Source organism: Drosophila gunungcola (assembly GCF_025200985.1).
Source record: "Drosophila gunungcola strain Sukarami chromosome 3L unlocalized genomic scaffold, Dgunungcola_SK_2 000005F, whole genome shotgun sequence".
In the NCBI taxonomy this organism is placed as follows: domain Eukaryota; kingdom Metazoa; phylum Arthropoda; class Insecta; order Diptera; family Drosophilidae; genus Drosophila; species Drosophila gunungcola.
Genome location: NW_026453180.1, coordinates 1,433,074 through 1,457,808, shown reverse-complemented (window position 1 = coordinate 1,457,808; position 24,735 = coordinate 1,433,074). Strand labels below are relative to the sequence as shown.

General features: G+C 36.0%; 1 protein-coding gene across 2 annotated transcripts; it reads right to left on the bottom strand.

Annotated features, from left to right (window-relative positions):
* Window positions 1-15,048: 15,048 nt before the first annotated feature.
* LOC128259235 (transmembrane protein 184B) lies at window positions 15,049-24,074 on the bottom strand. Of its 2 annotated transcripts, none has more exons than XM_052991492.1 (8): window positions 23,711-24,074; window positions 20,070-20,313; window positions 19,843-20,008; window positions 19,518-19,776; window positions 18,807-19,146; window positions 18,266-18,340; window positions 18,115-18,199; window positions 15,049-16,485 (listed from the first exon to the last, which is right to left on the bottom strand). In XM_052991492.1, the coding sequence occupies exons 2-8, from the start codon at window positions 20,310-20,312 to the stop codon at window positions 16,199-16,201; spliced, it is 1,455 nt and encodes a 484-aa protein (XP_052847452.1). In that variant the 5' UTR covers window position 20,313; window positions 23,711-24,074; the 3' UTR covers window positions 15,049-16,198. The 2 variants fall into 2 exon arrangements, with proteins under 2 accessions (XP_052847452.1, XP_052847453.1); XM_052991493.1 differs by lacking the exon at window positions 15,049-16,485 and adding an exon at window positions 16,975-17,891.
* Between the last annotated feature and the right edge of the window lie 661 nt (window positions 24,075-24,735).

Sequence of the window (24,735 nt, the reverse complement as noted above, 5' to 3'; positions counted from 1 at the left end):
CGACATGCAAATGATTTCCATACGCTAATTGTGGGAGCCTTCCACGCAGCTGCGCTTAATATACAATTAAAGATCACGCAGAGTGCAAAGAGGCCGACGGTGTAATATCATGGGTGAACCGAAAACAGTATTCAATGGTACAGTATAAAATCCGTAGGTAAAACTCCCCCAAATCATATTATTTGTAACCTTCAATTTTTATTTGATTGAAAAAGATATTTTTAGTAATTGTTATCCATACTTTTGTAACTTACAAATCTCCATGACTTGAATAAAAGCACTATTACAAGTTCATGCTATCCACGTTTCCCTGTAATTGGCATTAACTTACAGTACAGCAAAAGGGGCTCTAAAAATTGATTTACGAGCGGTGGGACGCCGGTTGTAACTCAATCAGGCGTCAAAATTTGTGGGGCCCTTGAAATCAAATGAGACGAGACCGAACCAAAAAATCGAGACCAGTCAACAGATCTCAGGCCAAAGCTAAAAGTAAGGCTAAAACCAAAACTAAAGCCAAGCCAACTGTGAAAACACCAACCACAGCTGTTCAATGTATAAAAGTGTGGAATTTTGTGTAGCAGTGGAGGAAAGACCATTAACTTTTTTCAAATTTCTTTCTTTAACTTAAAACTTTAAAACCTTATTTTTTGAATAAAACAAGCTGTACAATTTGTGGAAGATAGTTCAATATTTACAATTTAAACCCATGACAAGTTATTCTTGATTTAAGAAGAACGTTTTTATTTCTACGTAAGTTTTTTTGAACCACTTTAATTTAAATCTGCTGAAAAATTCGGCCATTTTTCACACATTTAACACAGTAAATTGAAATATAAACTAACCATAACTAATTTGCTTAATGGTTTAATTAAGTATTTCTCTCCTACATTTCTCTTGTGGCTGGCATTATATAATATTTTATAGATCCGATCGATTGGAATGTGTTCACACAATTTGCCTATAGTATTTTATACGCTTTGCCCACGCTGAGGAAACTTACAGAATATATTTGCATACACGTTTACGTTCGTTACACTTTTATAAGCACTGTTTTGGTTTTCGTCATTTTATGATGACCACCTTATAAGGGTGACAAACGGAAGTTTTCATTGGAACCTTGAGATTTGCCCAATTATTGGAAACACCGAAATAAATTGCTGATTAAATGCCGACACGTCGAACCGAAAAAAATACAATTTGATAGCTGCTAATCAAATTTGCTTGCCGCCGTGTCTCAAAATTCGTTGAATAGAGATACAACCGAACGGGAGAGAGCGGCAAGAGGTGTTCAAAAAACCTTAATTTACGGTCTATTTTGTTTTATGGCAACGCGCGCGGCGACGACGCGTCGAAAATATTTAAGCATTTAAACAATATTTCTGTGTATCGCTCGCGAGTACAGCTCAAAACACAATGAGCCAAATCCATTCTGAGTGAGCGGCCAGCAGGCCCAAAGCACACGGGCCGGAAAGAGAGAGCGAGAGTGGGGGCTCTCTGAAAAGCACACTCAAAAAAACCTGCTGCGCAGTTAATAAAATTGCCAATAAAATAATTCGTTAAATCATATTATATACAAAAAATGTTGGGAAATTTTGCTACTTATAAAATAGTTTTCTGAACTATATTTAGTTAATTATTGAATTGTTTACATATATAATTTCATAAGATATCAAAAATATTTTTTTAGTGATGCAGCTAATGAGTAAGAGAGAGATGCACCGTACAACTTGAGCAGTTGCCGCAAACGAGATAGAGCGTCGGACAGACAAAGAGAAGAGAGCGGGGCTGCTGCAACGAGTGAGAGTGTTTTTGTGTGAGTGAGTTGGGGGCCGGCGTGTGAAACTTTATGCAAATTTTTTTTTTATTAATATGTATATGTTTGAAAAAAAAGCACTGGCTGTGTCTTAAGCATAAAGTAAACAAAAAGCCACTGATCCGCCAGAAATAAATGCACAGAAAACAATGTAATTCGAATAAATATTAACTTCTTGGATAATACCAACAAACTTTTTAAATGTTAAAAGTTTAGAAAGTTAATTATCAACTTATTTTAATATTTATGGTTTTTGGCTTGATTTTGTGATAAATATTATTATTTATTGTATTATTTAAGTATTAATTCAAGTAACATTGATCATGAGCTTAAAATTTTTGTTTTTATATTTTTTTTCATACTTCTGATAATTATTTGACAGTTTTAATAGTTAGAACTTGCTAAAAATTTGAACAACAAGAAAAAAAAACATACAAAACAAACACATAGTATCCATTTGCAAGATATGAAAAAATTCGCCTTTGTCGGCAACAATCAATCGAAATAGCAAAGCGTAGAAAAACCATATCAAATGACGTTTTTACAAGTGTTTTGCAAACAAGCATTTAGTTAAGATAAATTTCGCATATCAAATGGCATAAAAAAAGTTTTAGTACTAATTTACAAGATACAGACATCGAAAGGGTGTGAGGTATTTGAAATATGATTTAACAAATACAAATAAAACATGTTAAGGGGAAACATTTTACAACTTCAATATTAATTGGCAAGCCCAGAAAAAAAAACAAACACCGCTTTGACACATGCCTGATATACAAACATTTTGTTAAGATAATAACTTTCCATATGCTAAAGGTTGTATAAACATATGCAAATTTTGCTAAATAGAAATTTAAGCTATCGTTTAACAAGGTATAAAGTATTGACAAAATGGCCATTGAATGGCTTGTTAATAAAAAATAATAATCTTTCATTATTCAATATTGCAAGACATGTAAAAGCCATTTCAAATAAGAATAGTATATTGTACTAGTTATTATTGTTGACATAGAAACCAAATAATTGGTTTAAGTGGCCACCGAAACCAAGAAAATGTTTTCTCTGTCGTTTATTTCCACCTGATATGAAAGGCTAATTTGGCCGTAAAAGAACGACCTGCCTCAATTTCGTAGGCCTGACGAGATATAAACAAAACAAAAGGCGATGGATGGATGTGCGAAAGTTCAATGCACGTTGATTACACAAAATATCAGGAAATCAGAAATAACAGCCACATTTTCTGGCAGCAATTGTTTCGATGCGAGAACGGGACAGAACAAAGCATTCCATCGCTTTTGTTGTAAACATAAATCACAATTTTATGGCATTTCCACGCAACTTGGCCAACAGCAGCAGCAGTTTTTTTTTTTTTTTTTTGGAACGTGCTCTCCATTTTGGCCGAATTGCTCATTAACATTTCAAATGGCCACAAAAAGTGAGTTACGCAAGTTTGCTGGCTAGGAAATGAAGAGTTCAAATCACATCTTTAACCTTTTATGTACCTAAGCACATGTCGCGCACTGTCTTTGGTCTTCTCATGAAGAAGAAACGAAAATGCACTCTCTGTTGATATGCAAATTTTGGCCCAGCCAAAAAGAAATAAGCACAACAAAATTCCACGAATAAAGAGTCTGACAAAAAGTTTATTTAGCTGAAGTAAATTTTTATTTTCAAAACGAAAACGAAATATTTATGACCTCGAGGCGGCAAAGCAAAAAAGACACTATATTCACAGCCATATGCACATGCACAGCCCCAAAAAAAAAAAAAAAAACAGAGAAGATGCACAGAAGTGCAAGCTGGTGCCACTTTTTCGTGTAAGAAATTCTCTTTTATGAGCAGGGAATAATGAATCCATAATGAGATTAGATTTCAATGCAAATTGACACATCTCTGGAAAGTTTCAAGATTAAATCCCATTTTCATTGTACATGCTAATTCAATAAACCCAAGCTGAATGGAAAAAATCAGCTATGTTTGAAAGCTATTTATATGTTTTATGTTTATTGGTAATGATTTTATGGCAATTCATTTTACAAGCAAATGTATGTAAAGACTGACATAGCTGAAGATTTTGGTTTTTATTGTATAAGTCTTAAGCTAAACCTTTTTGGGAAATTTATATTTGAAACAAGCTAAACCTTTTAAGGAAATTTATAATTAAAACATATTATTATAGATTTTTGTTATATACAAATGGGAATCTTATTAAAATCCATGTATTATTCTTTGAGTTAGTGTATACCAAGTTTCGTGATGTGCCAAAATTATATTTTCTTTAGCTGCAGTTTTCGGTTTTGCAGCCGGCCATCATTTCTGACATTGTCGGCTGCGAAAATGTTTAATGTCAGGATCGACGACAAATACGATGTGTGTTGGTGCACATAATGGCTCCGCTGACTGCCACTGACGTCGTTTATATTGCCTTTTCCTTCGACTTTGAGGAGGGGCTCATTTTTGTGGGGTGTCTGCTGCATGTGCGTGCCAAAAAAAATATTTGGGGTTGTGCGATATAAGTACGAAAGTGCGTGCAGCGAGCATATAATTTACGATCGAAATGCACGTCAATGCAAGTGAATATATATGCGCTTTTAAGCGATTGTGTCTGTCAAAATATAGCCATTATAAAATCCAACGAAATTGCCAAGGTCAGCGCTCGATTTCGATCGGTAGAGAAACACTTTTGGCTGCCAGATTAATTAAACCCGATAGAGAGACCGCCGAAAGAGACGGACGGTCTAACGTCAGCGCCGAAAAAGATCTGCTAATGTCCAAAACAGCGGGCCACACAAAAAAAAAGTAATTATTATAAATAATTATTAGAGCGCAGTGGCAGTTAGACAGCGCCAGCGGATCCAAACGCTGAATAGCTATTGTTATACAGAAACCATTCTGCTCTATCTGAATCTGTATCTGCTGCCGTTTGCTTTTCGAGAGCACACTGCGAGGAAATATGGTTTTTAGATTGGGATATAATTTACACACTAATAACAATAGGAGGTGACAAAGTCGCATTATTTTTAAGTTAAAAAAAATTGTAAATAAAATCAAATGTATTTCTTAAAAAACCTTTTTTTTGAAGCAGGGAAGATTAACAAGCATTACCAAAATTTTTTTGGAACTTCTAATAAATGTTTTTTAAATACCATATACAAAGAACTCTCTTTTTCTGAGTGCATTTAGTCTGAGTGCTTTTAGCACATTGATAGGCACAGGCCAACGCTCTCACTCAACACAAAAAAAAAACTACTTAGAGATAGAAGCAAAGTGGGGGAAAGAGATTAGGCCAGAGTATATAACTCCCCACACCAACTTTCCATATTGTAAATTTCCCATTGTTTTTTATTAAAGTTTGGCTTTAGTTGGTGCTTAAAAAAAAACTACTGTAGTAAGATGCAAAAGCGCAAGATAAGCCGCTCATTACTAGTTTCTGCAATTTTACTTTTCTTTGGCTTTAACTTATGATTTTATGGGCAGAGAGAATATGGCCAGCAGACAAGGAAACCAAAACACGTAATTTGCTTTTGGAAATTGCAACTGACAGTGGGCGTGGCTCAGTCGAGATCTGCATATGGGAAAATAAAGATAAAAATAAAAAAAAAAACCGGCGTCTGGGGCTGCTGTTCATTTGTTAATCTACGGCTTTTTCATATTGTTTTTAGTATGCGCCATCATTATTCAACACTGAACATGCTCAAGTACCGTTACGTACGTAAATCTGACATCTAAGTTAACCAACTTTTGCGGTCGTCTACCGTTGTATACTTACCATTATATTATTGTTGTTGCTAGGCAAATGTGCAAAATGTTAATAAACTTTTATTGCGCAAAGGTAAGGCAGCAAAACAGGCAACAAAAAAATGCCACTACACTTATTTTAATTGCGCAAAATGCTGTTTGATATGCCTGCAAATAATTTCCATACCGAGTTTTCATCAATTTACAAACGAAAGTCGTCGCAATTGTAAAAACAATATAATAATAAACTCAAAAGAGGTTTGCTGTTTGTTGTGAACTCGTCTGAATCATCGGCAGCGCATCTTCCAACCCAATATAAAAATGTCTTAACTGAGGGTGAGTTCATTGCGAAAGGTGAGTCATACACTAAAACCAAGTAATTTGGAAAATGCAAATAAGTGTCTAACGTATGCCCTAATACTAAAAACAAATAAAGCCAATCAACAGCGATAAAATTGTTTCCAAAAAAAAAACTTTTTGTTTAGCTATAGAACTGGGATGTGTTAATTATAAAAACCAAAATCTTTAAAATACGATGTATTTTAAAATACAAATTATATAAGTTTCAGATTTTTATTGATTTCAAATATAAAGTATGTACGAATATATTAAGTGATCTTTAAACAATCATCAATCTTCCCTGTTTGCATTTATAATCTTGATAAAACTACTTGCGTTTCATGTATTTTCGTTTTATAATGATACCCAAATATTATGACAAGTTTTTTTTAAAGTTTAAGAGAAATTCATGGGAAACAAGAAGGAAACCAAATATTTTGACAGCAAGAACAATCAATTAACATAGACCGACTAATTATTTATTGCTAGATTATTAGCAAAAAAGTTAATAGAGAAATTAATAAAAACTTCTTTCTACCTGCCGACACAAACACAATATAAAAACTCGATCGGTGCGTAACAAAACAATAAACAATAAGCTTAGTAGCCCTAAAAAACCTCGATGTCAAAAAGGGAACGTAAATCTCCCGCTTTATTTTCAGTTCCGCAAAACTCCTAGAAAGTTGAAATGGCCCATAAAGTGTTGGCACAGTAAAAGTTTACTGCGCTTTTAATTTGTTTACAATTTGTTTAGCCAGCGCGTCACCCACACACACTGCAGAGCCATGCCAACGTTTTTTAAATAAATTACACACTGTAATGAATAATTACACACTGTAATTAAACAAAATACGTAGTAATAGCACAAAAGGCAGCACAAAGCAGAGCGCTAGAGCCCACGCAATGACGACATCGAGATGACAATAGATGGGGGGGGAATAATGGTTGGGTTACGGCGTTCTAATGCCAGCAAATAATACAAAAACCCAACCGAATCGAGAAGAACTATTGCCCGGAGGCACAGCAATATGCCACAGTTAAAAACAACAAGAAGAAAAGTCAATGAACTCGGTGGTGGCCAATTTTTTTTATTGCCACAAAACCGTATTTATACTTTTCAATTTTCTGTAATTGTTGCTAGTTGATGTTGTTGTTTATGTCGTTGCTGCTGCTGCGGCTGCCAGGCTTTCAATTTGCTTCAGTTAAACGAAGCGTTGAATTGAAAGCGAGCTCATGGAGCTCCGAGTGCCGTCCATGTCCATAATTTGCTAATCACATTTGGCAAATTATGTTGTAAGCCGCACAGCACAATTGTACAATAAAGCGATCGCTGAGGGCGACAGACGGACACATAATAAACGTACACAAACAGATCAAATAAAGCGGTGGGTTGACAAATTTCCATGCCCAAACAGATGTGGAAAGAAAGTCACGCCAAATGCAGGTATTCCGATTGACCAAATTGAGAGGAAAAGAAAACCTGGGTGGAAAATAGAGAGTTAAAGGGGTGAACTAGCTTGTGGTAATTTGAAATTCATGTACGCATATTTATTACTTAATTATTACTATTAATTTAAAATAAGTACCACTTTAAGTTATAAAACTTTCAAATGTTTTTTACAATCTCTAAATCAATAAAAATGTTCTATTAAATAATTTTACAATGTTGTGTACATTTTTAAAAGCTTCGATTTCCTTTGACTAGTTTCAAAATAAAATATATTACCTTTTCCATCTCTGTTAGGAAAGCCCAGAAAAGTGAAATGTAAAGACACAGCACGCAAAAGAAATGCCGCATGAATCACATGCAAAGTGACACAGAAAACGCGACGCTTGGCACGTTTATTATATCGCTGGCCAATGCCAAATAAACCCCCCTTTCGATCTGCAAAAGTAGAACTTTGGCTATAAACAATTTATCTTGATTTGTTCGGGTTTTGGGGATCGAAAGAACGGGGTGAGCTCACGCAGCGCCGAAAGGTAAATGACCAAAAGCCATCGAATCGACGAGAGCTGAAAATCATTTTTGTCGTGCCGCCAAAATGGATTAATCGAGGGAGGTTTTATTGATGATCAAAAAACATCGTTTGGAGGACATTGCCATGTAGAATTAATTGTAAGTTGATTTATGCAATATGTTTGTGTTTTGTGTTATGATGTTCGTTTTGAGGGGTTTCTTAATCCCAATAAATTGATTAGGGGAGTGCCCTTACAAGGTATTAACTAAGGTTTGTACTGCCAACATAATATTAGCTATGATTTATGTAAGAAATCATCATTTGTTTTGATTTGACGTCAGTAATAATTTAATGCGAATTTAAACACTTAGAAAATAATAATATGAAAAAACTAGGTTTACTATTTATTTTTTATTTAGTAAGCCATGGTTTTTAATTTAATAAAATTAATTCTATACAATTTTTTTAAAGTGCAGGAGTAAATATTAATACGATTATAACGTGTGTTGTAAAAAAAGGCTTGCAAGAAAATACAAAACCAATAAATAGGGTTTTATATTGCCGAAAAGGTTAGTCCGGGAATAAACATTAAAACAACTGAATTAATATCGCAATTTAAACTGTTAAAGCATTTTAACTTTCGATTGTAGTTGCAGTTTGTCATTTTCATAACGGCTGCATTGACCCCCCAAGCGGATTATTTCGTAATTTTCGAAAACAATCGATAAGTGCTACGTCAGCTCATTGGGGTATTTGAATTGCTCTGCGAAGCGCATCTAAAGGGTGCTAGAAACCCCTATTGTTTTTGGCTTTAAATGGAATTTCGGTTTCTCTTTCTGCCCGCCGTTTCTCCCCTCCCCCCGTCATGTTGACTTATCTAATTTGCATAATTTTGCACGCGAAAAACACTCCGAAATTATATTTTTTGTTTTTTGCATGCAAATTGAAAATTGATTTTCGTGTTGCGCAAAATCGGAGGTGTCGAAGGTTATTCGGCTGGGACTTGCATTTTGTCTTGTTCGATTGCCACATAAATCATATTTTATGGCCATAAACATTGAAGCATGCATGCGTTTATTGAGTTTAGGCACATTTGAAAGTCCCATTTTGATTGGCTTAATTGGCTGTAAATTTTTATTTGATTCTTGAGTCTCTCGGGGATTGATTGATTTGTGAACTGATTGATGTGCTGCTGTTGCATAATTTATACAGCATCTAATTGAGGCCAATTGATGGATTCACAGGGAACATTCCCATGGCTCTGGGTTGACCTTCCACCTACGCTCTTAATAACGCCTTACACGCTTAAAATTTGGCGAAATGTGCCAAAAAATAAATATATGTGTATATTAGGTCCAAAAAGAGCTACGCCCACTTGGAATGCCTCGGGGCAAACGTAAACAAAGCGTGCCCAAAAATAGCTCTCGACCCAAGCGATTAGCATCTGGGCAGTAGAACGTGATGAGCCCCCACCGATTTATACTATATCCCCTGACCCCAGAGGTAGTGCCCAACTTGCGTGACACTTTTGCCAAACGGCTGGGATCAACGCATTCTCACCGAGAACCGGCTAATTGTTCACACCCGCCAGCCAACTTGGCATGGCAATGGGCACTGGAGCTGGAGCTGGAGCCACACCCAGCTGAAACTAATCTGTAAACAATTAAGGCGGAGGTTGCCAGTGCATATCTCAAATTAATTTGCAGCATGTGTGCCATTCAGCTAATTAAGTTTGCCCACTGATGAATTTAAAACTAATGAGAGAAGGGGTGCTCTGAGTAAAAAAGAAGTCTTAATTAACTAAGTACAAGCTGGTTATCGAGAAAAAAATTTTTTTTTTTAAGAAATTTATTGTAAGCTCATTAAGGAAAAGAATCTTCTTACCCTATAAATAACCATTTGGAATATATTAAACTAAAACAGAAAAAAGTAGATTTAAAAGAATTTTGCTGATTCGAAAATCAAATTGGAAACATTTAGCCGTAGGAAAATCTTAATTTTAAATATACTTTGAATTAAGCACCTACTAGTTATGAAAAACAAAATCAATTGTTTTCTTATTTAAAGCAAAATATTTTTTTATTGTAAATAATAAGTTAGAATTTAACAACTTTTTCAATTCAAAAAGTTAAATAAAATTGGAAAAAACTTTTGAGTAATCAAATCTTCAACCTAAAAATTTTGTGTATATTTGCTTTACCAAAACAGCAAAATTGACTAACGTAATATCTTGGCGTTTTAAACTTAGTGTGACCAAAAGTGTAAATCTGAAAGTGTTTCGAATTCATTTTATTACTCAGCATTTATTTTGTAGTGTACCAAATTCGTTGCAGACGTTGGAACAGTAATAAATTCAATAATTAAATCGGCAGCAGGTCGACCATTAAAGATTCAATGGAAAAGTACGCCACAAAACAACAGACAGAAAGACCCTGCTGATAAGACAGAAACTAATGGAGGGAATGCGGGAGAAATAGGGGGTCGGCAAATGGGAATGTGGGGGGACCCGTGCCTAGGAAAGCATATCACAAGTCCAAACGAACGCATTTGACTCACTTTCACACAAACAAACAGTCCAAACGAAAGGCAACAAACAAAAGCAAACAACACGAGGCCGGCGAACGTGGAAACTCGGCAAATACCAGTACAAAAACTCGGCCTGCAAGCACATGTGTGAAAATTAGGTGAGGGCACAGTAAACAGTCCCTGCAACCGATATTTTTGATTGCCCAAGACTAGCTTATCTCCCTTTTTGTGTATGCAAGCATTTACAGCGCTCGTTCAAATAATAGTGGTTAAGCAAAGTACTCAAAAAGGAAAACTAAATAGACATAAGGTTATTGCTCGTTTTATTCAACTGCATTTTCGACCTGAATCTAGAATTGAACTATAAAGCTACATCCCAATATAACAATAAAATAATTTACTAATTAATATACTCTTTTAATATAGATTCCACTTAATTTTTAACTATACAAAAATAATGAGATTAGATTTTTAGTACCCTATGTATGTTCCATTTTTTTTAGTATAATTTAAATATAAACCAATAAAACTTTTTGAAATTATAACTGATTGACTCCTAAAAGAAATTTGTGATGCTAAAATCTTAGACATAGCTGTGGGTTCATCGTATTAACCAATTCAAAGTGATTGTAAAAGTGGCGCACTTTCCCATATCTTTTTAAGCTGGGTATTGTAGTACCGCTGAAATGACACCCCACACGCCTCACACACACCCACACACCCACAGTTGTTAGGGTTCCAACTGATTAACTAATTGAAAATTATTTTTGCATTTGTTTTCGCCCGTTTTCCGCTTCTGTCTTTTGCTAATGAAAATGGAAAATAAGAAGCAAGTAAAAAAAAGTCGGTAGCTCACACTTACATTTACATGTGGTTCCGTCGCCGCCCTAACGGTAAAAAACATTTGTAATTGCAATTTGTGTGGAGAGTCAAGTGTCAGCTGTTTGCTCCCCTCTTCACCCCTTCTTATGCCATCTCTTTTCCCTTCTCATTCTGACACGCAATATGGCGTCATGTCTTTGGCATCTCACTCGCACACACACTGAGAACAAATCCATGTGTGTGGTCAAAATAAATGCGACAATTAAAATAAGTGAGGCTTATGCGTTGGCTTTGGCTTTGGGAGCCAGCGCGAATTGTTGTACATTACAGTGTGGATAAAGAAAATTAGAGGGAAAACTATTCTAGGTCAGTGGTGGAAATGAGCTCATGTGCCACACAGTAGTCACATGCTAGGAAGAACATATCGGTTGGCAGAACCAATTTTAGTTTTAAAATATGTTCCGAAAGCCCCGGACTTATAACACAAATTTATTGGACTGGTTTGGGGTAACCTAAGGACAAGATAAATCCAAGATTCAAATATCATAAGTATACATATGTAAGTTTACAAGCTTATTCTCTTGCTTTACTTAAAAAGAATGCTTTTGTATCTTATGAATATCTATTTACCCGTGATAAAGCTTTAGAACTTCATTGACTGTTTAGTTAGTCCATTAAAAGATAACGTAGGAATTTTCATATTTATGGTAAGTAAACATAAACAATCTTGCGTTACTGGCGCCCTGATATGAATATGATACCCGGTTATACCGGCTTCCGCGATACGAAGAAATTCGCATGCGACAAAAGGCTAAAAACAATAATTGATCGATTGTCAGAACCCGCAATTAGGCACTAAATTTACTACCCACTAAAAATAGAAAAATTTGGCAACCTAATTTCCCAGAAAGGTGGGTTAATGACTACAGAAAATATTGGGAGACTTCAATCAATGTGATTTCAAGGTAATACATTGTTAATGGTCTCGTTCCCCAGTAAACTTGAGGGGATTCCCCCACCCTTATTTGGCCAAGATAAGGTTAAGAACTGCACTAGAACAGTGACGCATGGTAAGACCCCTTAAGTCCATCAGCCACTTGACTTTTGGCCAAAACGGAACGCCCACGCTTCTGTTTTTTGCTTATAGCACACATTTTTTGGTCTAGGGTCCAGAAAACAGAGTGCTAGAAGTATAAATTTGAATGCAGACAGCTGTTGGTATTTGAATTTTGACTGAGTCATATAAATTGCTGTTCGCAGAATTTCGTGTTGATGCTCTCACATATGCAAATTGGGTTAATAACTTATTTCCATGTTTGTATTTGGCCTTAGATGACTTTTATTTTCACAGCTCTTGATGCGAAGCGGGTTTTTATTGATTTTTCTTATTTGCATGGAGAAAATGCAGTGTGGCAGGGGGAGGGGGGGAGAAAGTGTAGGAGAACAAAAGAGAGGTATGAGAGAGCGGACGCCAAAATACGCGTTTTTTGTATAGCGGCTTATTTGTTGTTTGCGGCTCACACAGATAACGTAAGCCAGTGTGTGCTCTAGTCTGTGTAAGAAAGATGGCAAGGATAACAAAGAGGTGGAGAATGCAATCGTGGAGAGTGCTAGAGAGCGAGAGAGGTGGCGATTCCTACCCCAATTACGCCCGGCGGCTCCAAAACAGCCCACGCATACACATGCAAGATGAAAGCACAGCTGCAGCGGCGCTGATTTATTGATTTTTCCCTGGGATTCTGAATTCTTACGCTATTTCTCAATTACATAAAATGTTACTTGTAAATTGTGCCAATAAAATGGGGAATAAAATTAGCCACAAAGGGGTTTAAAAATAGCCTTTTTCACGCCTGCCCTTGAGTTTTTCGCCTTTTTTTTATCAACCGTTTCTTTCTACCTGCCTTTTGCACAACACTCACACCCAAAAGCAGAGGCGGCTAAGAAGGAAGCGAATAAAAGGAAAAGAAGATGCCAAAAACCCACACAAAAACAACAAACTCTACAATTTACAAGTTCGTGTGTGTATACATGGCTTGTACTTACTTTTTTTTGGTTTGTAAAAAAACATGAGCGTGGTAGAAGAAAATCGCAGTGGGAAAATCTTGTTTAGTTATTTTGATAAATTGGCTTTATCGCACGACACTTTCATTGACATTTCTTGGATTTCTTATGGGGAATGTCGAAACTGAACAGGCTTTTCTGCTTGTTTTTCTTATGCCTTCTATTGTTGTTGTTGCTCAACAAAAAGGAAACACTGCGCGGACTTGGGGCGAATACATAACTGGTTTTTCCGCACAACTTCTTTTTTCGCGTGCGTGTTTCTCTCCGTTTCTGAATTACCCGCTGGCACCTGTCCGCCGTTTAATACACCAATTGGATGCAGGTTTAGGACCCGATCAAAACGAGCCGTTTAGCTGGCCAATTGACTGCTCTAACTATCTTTTAAAAAAACGTCGTGACGACTTGAAAAGGAGGCTCAACGTTTGTTCTTTTTTTTAAATTTCACGTCGAGCTAATTTTCCAAAAATGTTCAAAAAATTGTTAATAGTTTTTTTTCGAATTTATCAGTTTTTAGACGAATTTTGTCCGCGTTTGCAATCGTCTTTTTAAAATAAACCGTTTTTCGCGACTAGATGTGTTATTTTCTCTCTCCTTCTTTACTTTCTTCTTCTCTAGTGGTGGAGAAACTTCGATGCCAACATCGATTGTTCAAAATATCGGTCATCGATGATTGGCAGAGATTATCGATGTTTATCCATCCCTAACATTGAGGTGAATTTTTTATTATTTTTCGCCTACTATTCTTCTGTTAGTTCGACGTTTGGCTAACAGTTCGTGATTAGTTTCGCGTGTAGAAGTGGAGAAACTTCGATGCCAGCATCGATGTTTTCAAAGTATCGATGTTTGGCAGAGATTGTCGATGGTTATCCGTCTCTAACGATATTTTCTTGTCACTGTTCTTGCGCACTTAGCCAGGTTCCACTCCAGTTCTTGCACACTTCACTCAATTTCTTGCACACTGGTTCCTGGTTCCACTCCTTTTCTTGCACACCCTCTGTTAAAATTGGTAACATCTGCTGAAATACGCTCAATTTTTACCATCACTTATGTTAGTCATTTAAAAATTGTTTTTAAATTCTAAAAAGGGAATTGAATATTATTATTTTTTAAGACCCTTCGTTACCGGTCTTACGAAAATACCACAATAAATGTTAAAAATCAACGGTTTTATAATAGAAGGCATCTAGGTGGCAATATAAAAAATGATTCCTTTAAACTAAAACGGTTTTATTATTTTAAAACGAATTTTCTTGTTACAGTATTTCAGAAAAGTTAAAGAAAAAGTTAAAAGATGCATTTGAAGCATAAACGAGTAATATCAGTTATTTTGATTTTAGATTTAATAAATAATAATCAAGTTTCAAAAAAACACTTTTTTTTTACTGCTTTAAAAATTTAAAGATAAACATTTATCCACCGCTAAATCTTTTAGATCTTGGAGAATGGTAATAAACTAGGTGCATTGCTGAAAACTATAACGATTATTTTCAAAACAATTTTCCTTTTAAAATATTTCAGAAAATAAGAGAATGTTATCTGTGACCAATTGATTGAATAATGAAAGATATCAGTAATGTTGTAATCTGGTTTTGTATTTTTTTAAAGGTAATGTTTCTAATTTTGACTTTCTTTGACTATAATTTTGTAACCACGTAAATATCTTATATCTTCGAAAGATTGATTCTAAAAATTGAACTTCTATAATACTGCAAAAGACATTGTCATTACTTTAACTAATTTACTTACCTTTACTATTTGGTATCATATTCCAAAGTCAATAAAACACCGCAGTTATTATATACATAAATGGATTTTGAGTACTTTATGACATTTACTTTATTCTCATTTCATATAATTAACGAAAAATGTACATAAAAACGTTACTGCTTTGGTTTTCCTTTACTTCACTCCCGATAATTATACATAATTTGACTTTTCCTATGGTTTTTCCGCTCGGTTTTCCGGCACCGCTCACTCCGTTGGTCCAGACACTCTCATAATTTGATGGGAAGCCTGGCTAGCTATCAAAATACTGCTCTGGACTGCTTTTTGGGTAGTGGCCAATTGTGGAATTCCTCACTTTCTCTGTACAGGGTAAAATTCTTTTATACATTTCGAGTCCGGAATGGGTCATATATTTCTGGAATCTGGGTTCTGGACCTGGTCTCATTCATTCATCCTAACAAATTCGCTCTAAGTTAGCTATGTATTTATTGTGTTAAGTTTGCTTTAAAAATTAGCCTTGGCTTATAAATATATTTTTCTGTGTAGATTATCCTCAGCTTCTCCGCCAGTAATTATTGTTGAAGCAGCCTGTTGTAGACGGTTCGTGAGACGCAAGAAGTGCAGTTGCAGTTCGGTTTTTGCTACTTTTGATTTCTATTCAGTTGTTGGTTCGCTTTACAATTAAATTGTCTGACAAATTTACACAAGAGAAATGGAATCGAAGCGAATCAAATTACATATGCGGTGTAAAAATACAAAATAGCTTTGCGCAGATTAAGTCGTACCCTACATACATATGGGGATATACGATATAGGGCTAGTCGGCCCTGGATGAAAAGAGTAATCTATGGATATTTCAGATATATGGATACATTACTTATTTTCAAAAAACTCCAATAAAGTTTTATTGTTAAAAAAAACATTATTTAACCAATATAATTTAGTTTCTGCATAGTTTCTTGGAAAGAATATCTCTGAATTATCCATAGACTACATCCCTTCATCTACACACCCTAATATACAAGATATATCAATAAGTTCTCTTTAATTGCCTAATAGGTTGTGATGCTCTATGCTCGGCTACTTAAGATTATTGTACAAGCGACAGAATCAGCAAACTGGATAAACGAAACTGTAACCCCATCGAATCGGGTCCGAACGAAAGACTTAATTTTGTTAACAATAGGTGCGGGATGATAACAATCCCAGACCCGCTCTACTGGTACTCATCGTCGCTGCTCAGCAGCATGGTTTTCTCGTTGTAGTTCTGGCTGATGGTGGCCACCCGCTGACCACCAGGTTGGAACTTCCTCTGGTTGCCCAGCGTCTTGGAGGCCATGCAGTTGCTGCCGCCGTTTCCGCCAGATCCTGGTCCAGTGGCCACCGCATTGTATCCCCCGCTGGTCGGTTGCGATGACGTCTGCATGGACCCTGTTCCAGTTCCCGAGCTCGGATCATCCGGATCGTAGCTGGAGACGCGAATGCCGCGCGAGTTCTTGCCACCTGTTTGGGTGTTAGTGGAGGGAATGGACTTAATCGTACCGGGTCACAAGGATCAAGGGACTATATCTATATACAGGGACCATAAGATCATGCCATGCTTGTAATACCTATGCCTTGATTAAGATCCTAAGCTAGATTCACTATAAACACAACATTAAAAACCAACTTTAATAATTAAGATATTAGAGAAAAAGTTGATTGAAAATCCTATCAATAATGGAAATACCCTTCAAAATGATCAAATTATGAATATAAATATGGTTTGATTATTAAAAAGTTTCTAAATACCAGATAAAAATAATTTTTTTAATATTCTTTAAGAGAACTGTTTGCAGGAAATATACATATTTTTAAGTTTTATTTATTTTGTTTTTAAAATATTTTAAGAGCAGGGAATTTTAACTGCAAAGAATTGTGCTTTCAAATTGTCTTCGTACCAATTAATGATTTATTTTTTAATTTTCTTTAAGAACTCCTTTTAATTTTAAAAATGTTTGCATGCAATTTTAACCTCAAAGAGTTCTTAAGACTACATTATTATATTTAAATTATTTAAAAAACTTAAAAACTTAGTTCCTAATCAAGGTACATGTATAAATATATATTTAGAATGAATCCAATGAGCATGCTACGAAGAAAACGAGGCAAGGCAAGGCAAAAAAATTGTCGTCAAGCTTATCGTACATTTATTGCTAGGTATTTTAGATATTTTATACAATTGATTTAAACATTTACAAACAGAAGTAAATAGAAGCACGACGAGAGCTTATCACAAAAAAAAGTTTGTCAGAAAGGAAAAATCAAAAGAAAATGAAGAAAAACTTCGTTTTTTGGTGTCTTTGAGCGAAACGGAAATACGTAAATAAATGCTGAGGCGAATCTAACTTGAAGTCTGCTGTTGAACGAAGTATCTAGTTGCAGCAGCTGCCGATATTGTATACAGTATAATAAAATCTTTGTTTACAAATACATAATATTGTACAATATTATAGTTCGTTTCGTACATAGCTAACATTTAAATAAGTTGTTAAAAAAACGCTTAAGTTTAAGTGTAAAGTGTAAACGTAAGAAATACAGAAGAGTACAGACAGATGCGCGCGGCGAACGGGGAACTAAAATCCCTAAAAACAAAGGACAGGCTAAGGCAATTTCTGTTCAGCTTTCAGCATTTTGTGGAGTGAGTAAGTAACTAGGCCTAGTACGTATCTCCTTTCTGGGTTTTGTCGTGTTTGGGGATACTTCTTGGGGGTTTTAAGCTAAGGCTATAAGTACACTTGTTTGCTTCGTTTTCGGATGGAGTCCCGCTTGGAATTGTAATTGCAATTAGTGTTTAGTAGCGAGCATCGCTAGAGTTTTGCTTTTGACATTGATTTAGAGCTTTTCGTAACGCTGAGCCGAGGTTACTTCTGCAAAAGATAAGAAAAACAAGAAAGAAAAACAAAAATGTGAAAAACATAACGATAATGGAATGACAATAGGCATCGAAATGCATTAAATGAGAGCAACAGAACACAAGAGATAAGATAAGTTAAGCAGGCACGAAGAAAAGAACGTAACATGCCACAGACACGAGCACAAAGAGAATTTGGTCTAAAAAGTCAGGAAAATAGATTTCGGAAAAAAACCAACCTGAGCTGTACTGCGTGTATTGCTGGTACTGCGGATGGAAGTTATGAATAGCATCTGTCATAATATCCTTGGGATTCATCGTTTCCTGTGGAAAAATAAGTGTTTTAGATCGAAGGAAAGTTATGGTAAAGGTAGTTATGGTAAAGCTTACCTTTAGACTGCTGGAGATGGACTGCATGGTGACAGATCGTCCATGACCATCACTGATGCAGCTGCGTGCGTAGACCTGCGTGTACAAAAAATTTTTTTTTAATTATATTATTTAAAATATGTACTTAAATAGTTTTAATTATTATCCTTTTAAAAATGCTAATTGTCAATATATATTCATCTTGACTCATTTTTTTTATCTTTAAAGAATATTTCATTATACAGAAATAGTTATAGATGAACTATTTTATTATAATTTGAATTTATGACTTCATAAACCATTACAAATATATGTGTGTATATGCAAGTAATGATCAAATTCATCTGCATTCGACATTTAACTATATTTTATCTTTAAAGAAGTATATTTTTTAGCCCACTCATCATTACATGAATACTTTTCAGGTATTATCTCCCAACTAGAAAACAAACGTCGCCTAATAAACACCCAAAATAATTAAGAAAAGTACCTAATTCGCCGCAATCTAATCGCGAGAAATCGTAAATAGCTCCGTAAAATCTTGGCCCATCACGGAACTCACCTGATAGGGGAATGCATAGCGCAGCGCAATGGCGGCGAACAGCATTTCGATGCAGATGAAGAAGTTCTGGTATCCGGCGGATACAGTACCAGGTTCCACGGTGACAGTGCCTGCACTGTCCACAATGGGCGAGATAACATTGGCCTTCTCCAGGATGGCCAGACCCACGCCCTGCCAGAAGGACAAGAAGATGACCGACTTGATGGTGCAGAACTTCAGCACGGGCTCGAACGGAGTCAACAGATCCCGAGTGGCAAAGTAGAACAGATAGAGACCATATAACGCAAGCGATACAGAGATGTTGTAGATAATCGTGATATAAATGTAGCCGCCATCAGCACTGCAATGGAGATAAAAAGAGGTATCAGTGACATTTTCAAAAGGGTGGAAGTAGAAAGTACTATATAAATATTTAGGTTTGAAATAAACTACTCTGTGCATGGTAAATTCATTTTTTACCTATTCACAACTTTTAATTAACCATTGAAATTCATTACAAAAACAATTAGCTAAATTTAAAATTAAATTAACTCGATATATTTGATCTACTATACACTTCAAACAGTTGTGTTTAATTTTATTATAATATTAACCAATAAAAGGAACCGTAAAACCGATTAGTTAAGATCAAAGTTCCAACTTTAGAGCTGCGATTTGTTATGCCACCATTTAAGATGCAATAAGCACGGTAATTAAAGATAAGCATATTACCTCCAATCACCATCGTGGTAGTGGCCAAAGGCCTGCAGAAAAATGATGATGAAGGCCACCAGCGGCTTGACCAGGCAAAACTGCAGAGTGGCCTGCTTGCAGAATCGCAGGAAGCCAATCGTGTAGGTCTTGCCCTTCAGACAGCAGGTGCCATAGAGACACGACGTCTTGATGGGCTTGCCGCGAATCTCCGACATTATATTGCCCTCGCCGCCCAGGTACTCATAGCACAGCGACAAGAAGTTGTAAATGACAAAGGCTAATTAAGAACGGGATTAACGGTTAGATGATTAGCCATTTAAACTGGCAAGTTAGGTAGACAAACCTTCGTAGCAATCGCGCACTGTAAAGAAGTAGATGTAGACATTGTCCGAGTTGAAGAAGAGCAGGCTAATCCAGGAGTAGGTGGCATAGATGGGCACGATGAACAGAATGCGCACGATCCAGCGCTGCTCCTGCGGATTCGTGTACCAGCGCAGGTGCTGGTAGATCTTCAAAAGAAGAAAGATTTCAATGAGTAAATGAATCCAGATAAATGACATCTCAACTTACCTGTTGACAGGTAATAAACAAGGCGGCCCAAACACAAACACCGGCCAGAACCTGGGCGGTTTTTGTCTGCAGGAATATGCCATCGCCCACATGGAGCAACGGCTCCAGCGGCGTGTTCTTCACCTGCACCATGAAGTTGGGCTTTCCCGTGGCCTTCTCAAGCGATCCCGAAGTCGTAGCTGTGGCGTTGACACTACTGACATTTAAAGCCCCCTCAATGAGACTGGCGGCCGTTGTGCTCATGCTGCAATGGAATCCAAATAAAAGGGGGAAGATGGATTAGCGCGTGGGTAAAACTGGGTTGGGTTCACAAATTATGATAGGGCCAGTTGAAATGCTCAGACCAGCTAGACAGCTAGGCAAGGCAGGCAAACTGTTTACGTTCTCGTCTCGACTTTCACACGAACATTGCTCCGAAAACGACATTCTACTCAGAGACACGAAAACTATTTTCAGCATGGCTGTGTTGACACTCTAGCTGTGTTATAGTTAGATCAGAATTATTTGGTAATTTATTTATTTCGCAATGAGAATATAAACTGACTATCTAAATACTGAAGAAAGGCTTTTCTAATCAAATTGTTGGAGGAGGTCTCTTAAACTCTAAACTAAATTTCAAACAAATCATTAAACATATATGAAATCAATTGCTACAAGCTATAATGCTAAATATTAATTTTGTTCAAGTGGAAATAAAGGCTTGGATAAATATGTTTTTTTAATCACACTTGAGTTGCTTACGAGTAATTTGCTCTTATATAAATTTTAAACAACACGTTCGGAGAAAATATGGGAATCAGTCATGTTCAGAGGTTGAATAATAGTTAATGAATAATGATGGCTATAAATATGCATAAATAGTAGCTGATAAAATGGTTGCACAAAAAAAAACAATTAAAGGCATTTGATATACCAGACGGATAGAATATTCGTCAGCAATATATGTTTTTCCCCATTTAAATCGTTGATAAGTTGCTCCAAAATGTACGACAACACTGCAACAATGTTTGGATGAATGGGGTCAGCAAAGAAACAAAGTAGAAAATGTGGAGCGGCAGGAAAAAAACAAAATAAAAACAGAAACAGAAACAAACACAAGAGTTGGCGGTGGTTGGTGCAAAAGGAGGTGATGGGATTTAGGATTTAGGAGCGGAGGGACTGAGAGGCGCGCGCATTAGATCATCACGCAATCCAATATTAATAATGGACTCTGGCGCTGGCAAGGAGAGTTATGGCCACCTCCACACCTTCCACCTTGTCTCAGGGTCACTTCCAAACTGCTCCATATCGATTTCACCTGCCCGGTAATGCCAACCAATCAATAAACAAGTGCTAAGCAAGCAGAATGAAGTACATATTTTATATGTCTTCGAACAGTGACGCTTTTATATGGTGCATCTGGTCGGCAAGCCAGTCTATTGAACTGAAATCGCTTTAAAAATAATCTGAAAATGCTTGAGGTGAGCTTTTCGAGGGGGATAAAGACTGCATGTTAATTAGGCGTACAGAAATAACCCAAAGTGCATTGGAATCTCAAGTCTGGTACAAAGAAAATGAACTAAATGTTATGTGAAAACCGAAACATATGGCAGTTCAAGTGGACTATTGGGTCATTCGGACAGAAATGCGATAAGCATTCAAGGAAGCAGAGGGTATTTATAAAAAGTTATGCTGAAAACATATTAAAAACTTTTCTATGAATTATTATAGAGCATTTAAATAGGGTCTAAAACACAAAGTTAAATAGGTGCTTCTACTAATTGAATTTTAAAGACCCCTGATCTTAATGAAGATTAGTGCCGACATGTGCATGTGCATTTACGCACCGATTTCTGCTTCCTTTTGCCATCGTGACGTGCACAGTAGCAGGATTGTCCGGACTGTCACTCATCGCTCAATCAATTTGCCGGAACAGCGAATTCCCTACCTCTACCTCAAAATGATTCTGACAGCCAGTGGCAGGATAGGATATATCCAACTGAAACAAAGCTATTTTTAACTTGTAAATTAGAATACCTTAAATGGCTTGGCAAAACAATTTAGAAAAAAACAAGAATGATTGCCGGAAATTAAAGCCAGGGAAGTACAAACTTTGTACAAAGGTATTTTTTGAAGCCATTAAAGGGAACAGGCATAATAATAAGTTTGAATTAAGTATTTTGAGCAATCACGAGAAAATATATATATATGGTTTCATGAATATAGTTATGTAGCTCTAATATGTCAAACCCTTTTTGTTCCTTATTTCCAGAAAAAATGCATTCTTTTAAAGAAATAAAATATAGCATTTTTTACTGAAATTTTTGGTTGCTATAGAAAAACAAAGAACATTTTTGGGAGTGGTATTACGATGTATTCTCATTAGTAAATGAGTGGCAAGTGACTCAAAAACAAAAAGAAGGTGTAACTACAAAAGGGGAGCCATTAAAATTTAATTTATTTGTAATTTGCTTTGCAAAAAACTATTTTTGATAAGTAAAGGTGTTATACGATACGATTTCCAAGTTATACAACAAAAATAATATATTTTCCCGGATGAAATGACGGTTGTTTTTTTTAGTGTTGAAATAAGATAAGCAAAAAATTAGTCACAGACCAAAATAAGAGAATTATAAAGCTTATCAATATTTTATAATTCTTACTTTAATTATATATATATATAAATATATTTTGAAAAGTTGAATTGGAATTTAAATATTTTTTATACCAGTAAACAATAATCTCCCCTTAATGATAGTACATAAGTTTATTTGTAGAAATATTTGGCGTATTTATAAGGATACGGAAGCTGAAAAAACATTTTACTTAATTAACTATAATAGCCTTTATAGGCTTAGTTTTAAATATGTATATTATGAAGGTGACAAGGGTTTCCCATTAGTGGAATGAAAATCACGGCAGAGATAACAAATGAGTCACGAACTCGTGCAAAAGTTAACAATACTCGTATTGTTGAACCCGAATTTGAGGACTGCTTTCGGCCAACCAAAACGAAAAAGCGCTAAATGTTAAACGGTTGAAGTTGAATTTGAGTACGAATTCAGCGACACTGAAACCCAGAAGTAAATGGCTAAAAAAAGAAGAAGAGGGTAGCAAAAAGAAACACAATCAGCTGCACAAAGAAGAAGCAACAACAAGTTGCTGCTGGCGGAGATACACAGAAATTGGCCATGCAAAAGTCTCCACGCGAAGAGTCTCCAAAAGTGGCGAAAGACGAGTAAAAGCCATATTGCGATTAAGGATGGGGGCTGGGAAGTTGCTAATTATGGAGGGAGTGGGTGGTCAGAGCACTTTGTGGGGCTTCAGCGGGTTAATTGAATTTCAAGCACACGAATTATGGATTGTAAATAACATATGCGAGTACGACCTTTTGGAGAGTGGCGGAGAAAGAAGAAGACTGAAAGCTTATCTCTTTCCCTCCCACTTCCACACCACTCACACTCTCACACCTTGCTTATCAATGCAAAAAATACATGGGTATTGTTAAAAAAACACACAACACACACGTACACACATTAAACACGCTCACTAATTTCGTCATCGAATCGGGTAATTCACAACTTGCCATTTCAGGGAAAACAACTTTTACACAAACACACGCACAGTTCGAATAATTCCATTTTAATTGGCACGCTAATTACCTTTTTTCAAATGCAACTCTCCACGCTTTCGAGCGTTTTCACAGTTGCAATTTCCGTTTAATTTCGCTGCTCCCGTTCAATTTTCAATTATTAGTTTTTCTTTGGGTTGTTTTTTCACCTGACGCCAGTCGCGTCGCCCACTGACGTCGTCGCTTTTAACGAGGCTAAAAGAATGGCCTAAATCGGTTAATTATGCCCGCGAACGTACACAATATGTTGTCCAATGTTTGGTCCCAACTCCTGGGTGTATTTTTCCCGATTGTGGATGTGAAAACAGCGAAGGAAAGCCGAGCAAAATAAATGAAAATTACGCACGATTTGTGTCGGTGTGTGACCTAACTACAATAACTGCAGAAATCTGCATGCCAATACATAAAAAATACCGAAACATATGTTTTGCGGGGGAGTGTATAATTGGTATTTTCTTTAGGTGTTGGTAAACTAAATACCACGTAAGTAAACACTGCGCTGCATTTGCGTTGGCGCAAGTAATAGCTGTTTTCCACTGCATACTCTTTTTTTTGTTTTGAATACTGGGAAAATGAATGTATTTAATATATTAAATAGGCATCTCAAATAATTTTTGGAAACCCTAAACTTTTAAGTGAAATCGAACTACATTTGACTGTTCACTTCAAGTTGAATAATTTTTTTATGTAACAAACAATGCTAAATGCGCCTAACCGGATTTAGCATTTCCCAGAGAAGTTGACTTTTAAATGGACGGACAGACCGAACATTTTTAAGTCTCGCTAAATAAAATTCGGGGAGGTAACACATGTTAAGCTGAAAACTTGTATAAATAAATTGGTTTTTTTTACTAACCATAAAAGATTAAAAACTGATTTTCTTATTTAAAAAGCATATTAATTCATATGAAAACTGTGAAATGTGTTTGTTTATGCAATCTTATCTTCTGGTTAAGTGACACCTTATTCAGCATTTGAAAGTCACTGCCAATCATTGCTATGCATATATTAAGTTTAAAGAAAAGTCTAATATAATGGGTATAAAAAATGGAGTAT